This window comes from Lobosporangium transversale (genome assembly GCF_002105155.1).
Source record: "Lobosporangium transversale strain NRRL 3116 chromosome Unknown BCR41scaffold_16, whole genome shotgun sequence".
NCBI classification, from domain to species: domain Eukaryota; kingdom Fungi; phylum Mortierellomycota; class Mortierellomycetes; order Mortierellales; family Mortierellaceae; genus Lobosporangium; species Lobosporangium transversale.
The window spans coordinates 616103-618119 of NW_019028994.1; the positions used below are offsets into that span (position 1 = coordinate 616103).

Here is a 2017-nt window from a genome sequence, read left to right on the forward strand (position 1 = left end):
TTTGAAAATGAATTTTAGGCGATGTTTATTATACGACTCAGCTGATTCTTAAAAATAGTTTTTTTCTTTTCTTTTTTTTTTTCTTCAAAAGTTTCTTATTTTCATATAACTCATTACAAGGAGAAAGAAAAGAGAACTCAGGAAGATATGCACCACAATACAAAAGATAACTGTTAGAGAGATCATCCTCCTCTGGCGAACTTCTGGAGGTTTGCCAAACTGCCATTCCAATAATCACCATCGCCTGGGTTGGGGCTTGCGTTATCCGTATACTGCCAGAACGAGTAGAATGCCCATCCTGCAGGAAGAGTTCCGGGCGTACTAGCGTACCTCGCAATCCACAGTGGGTTTTCGCTACCGAAACCACCGTAGTTTCCAGTACATAATTGCCACCAGCTGGTACTCGTATAGATAACAGGAGGACGTCCGGTTTTGGTTTTGTACGTATTGGAAAAATCGCGAATCCAGTTAACCATACCAGCTGCGCTCAGTCCATAGCATTTGTTGGTTCCATATGGATTGTATTCAAGGTCGACGACGCCTGGAAGAGTAATACCATCGCCACTCCACCCACCGCCATTGGAGACGAAGTAATTGGCTTGTACCGCACCACTTGAAACGTCTGGACGGGCGAAATGGTATGATCCTCGGATTAGACCCACGTTGGTAGCACCAGTGTACTGTGAGTTGAAGCTAGGATTCTTGTAGCCGGTGCCTTCTGTGGCTTTGATATAAACGAATTTTATTCCGTTCGCCTTCACCGTATTCCAGTTTACGTTTGGCTGATATCCTGATACATCTATTCCTTTGACTGTTTCGGAGTACGCGACAGAAGCACATAAAAGGAGGGCGGCTAACTTCTTCATCATTGTAATGATACACCTAATCCGGGATGAGTAAAGGTTTATGAAAGGGCTCGTGGAGATTTATGAAGAGGTTCTTGCGAAAGCTCTAGCGATTGTTGTTGCAACGGTTCCGATAATGGCCCTTGTTACAATTCTGGCAAAAGTGGTTGCGATTACGGAGTCTTGAAGGATGGTCGATTGGGTTTTGAGGAGGGACCAGTTGAGTCTTGGGGAAGGAACAGTTGAGGTTTGGTGCAAGTAGATTGAAGGCGAGAGTGACCCCCTTTATATAGGCGATGCAAATCCCCACTTTCTCAGTGTGGCCATGTCTTTTTCGTTTACAGGGAGCTAACATGACATCATGGAATGAGCAAGGAGCATAGAAAAGAAAAAAATCAAATAGCCGAGGGAAAGGGGTTTACTGAAAATAGAATGGATTTCAAAGGAAAAGGATGTTTGATAAGATGATGGCGACAAACCAATGAAAACAAGACCTCTTATCATCCACCATAGACACAAGCCTATCAGGTTTTTTTTTCTCACGCCAAATACCATTCCCATCGCCTAATTAAAGTTTTTTTTAGATCTATATACTTAAGTAAAGACGAACCGGAGACTGTGGCTCCACCGCGATCGACTTACCTCGTCGTCAGAAAATTAAATGTTTTGCCGCGTGAGAATAAACATTGTGAGCGGCAGCAAATGAAAACAGATGGGTTATATTACCGCGCGGGGGTCGGGTGCTTTACAACTGCAAAAATACGTGTGGACAAGGCCTTTTCTTAAAGGTCATTGGCTGGAGAATTACAAACAAACCCACAAAAAAGTTGACCTGCATAAATAAACATGCATTGTTACTAACACAAAAACTGGTTCGCACGAATCCCACGGTAAAGTGACATTAAGTTCGTTTCTTGTTTTCCATGATGCTGATATTCTGGCTGGTATATACAAATCCTTTGTAAAATGAAGTTAAATATTCTATTTGTCCTTGTCTTTGCAATGCTTGTATGAGTGCAACATGATGATTGTAAAGTCTGTTTAACTCAATAAATGCAAGAACTAGTTTCATGATACATTCTGCACTCAGACAAGCATTCTAAGGAGAAATTTGTGCAGGCCCATCATGAAAAACAAGCTTTAGTGTAAATATTTCACTTCACATGGCATTA

At 41.9% G+C, this 2017-nt stretch overlaps 1 protein-coding gene across 1 annotated transcript; it reads right to left on the reverse strand.

Annotated features, from left to right (window-relative positions):
- Nucleotides 1-1259, reverse strand: BCR41DRAFT_352739 (glycoside hydrolase family 25 protein). The gene has a single exon (XM_022024005.1). It carries the CDS (start codon nucleotides 867-869, stop codon nucleotides 183-185), a length of 687 nt encoding a protein of 228 aa, XP_021881955.1. The 5' UTR covers nucleotides 870-1259; the 3' UTR covers nucleotides 1-182.
- Between the last annotated feature and the right edge of the window lie 758 nt (nucleotides 1260-2017).

Bases quoted from the DNA above. Each gene is read 5' to 3' on its own strand.
- BCR41DRAFT_352739 (XM_022024005.1), bottom strand. From the start codon at position 869: ATGATGAAGAAGTTAGCCGCCCTCCTTTTATGTGCTTCTGTCGCGTAC.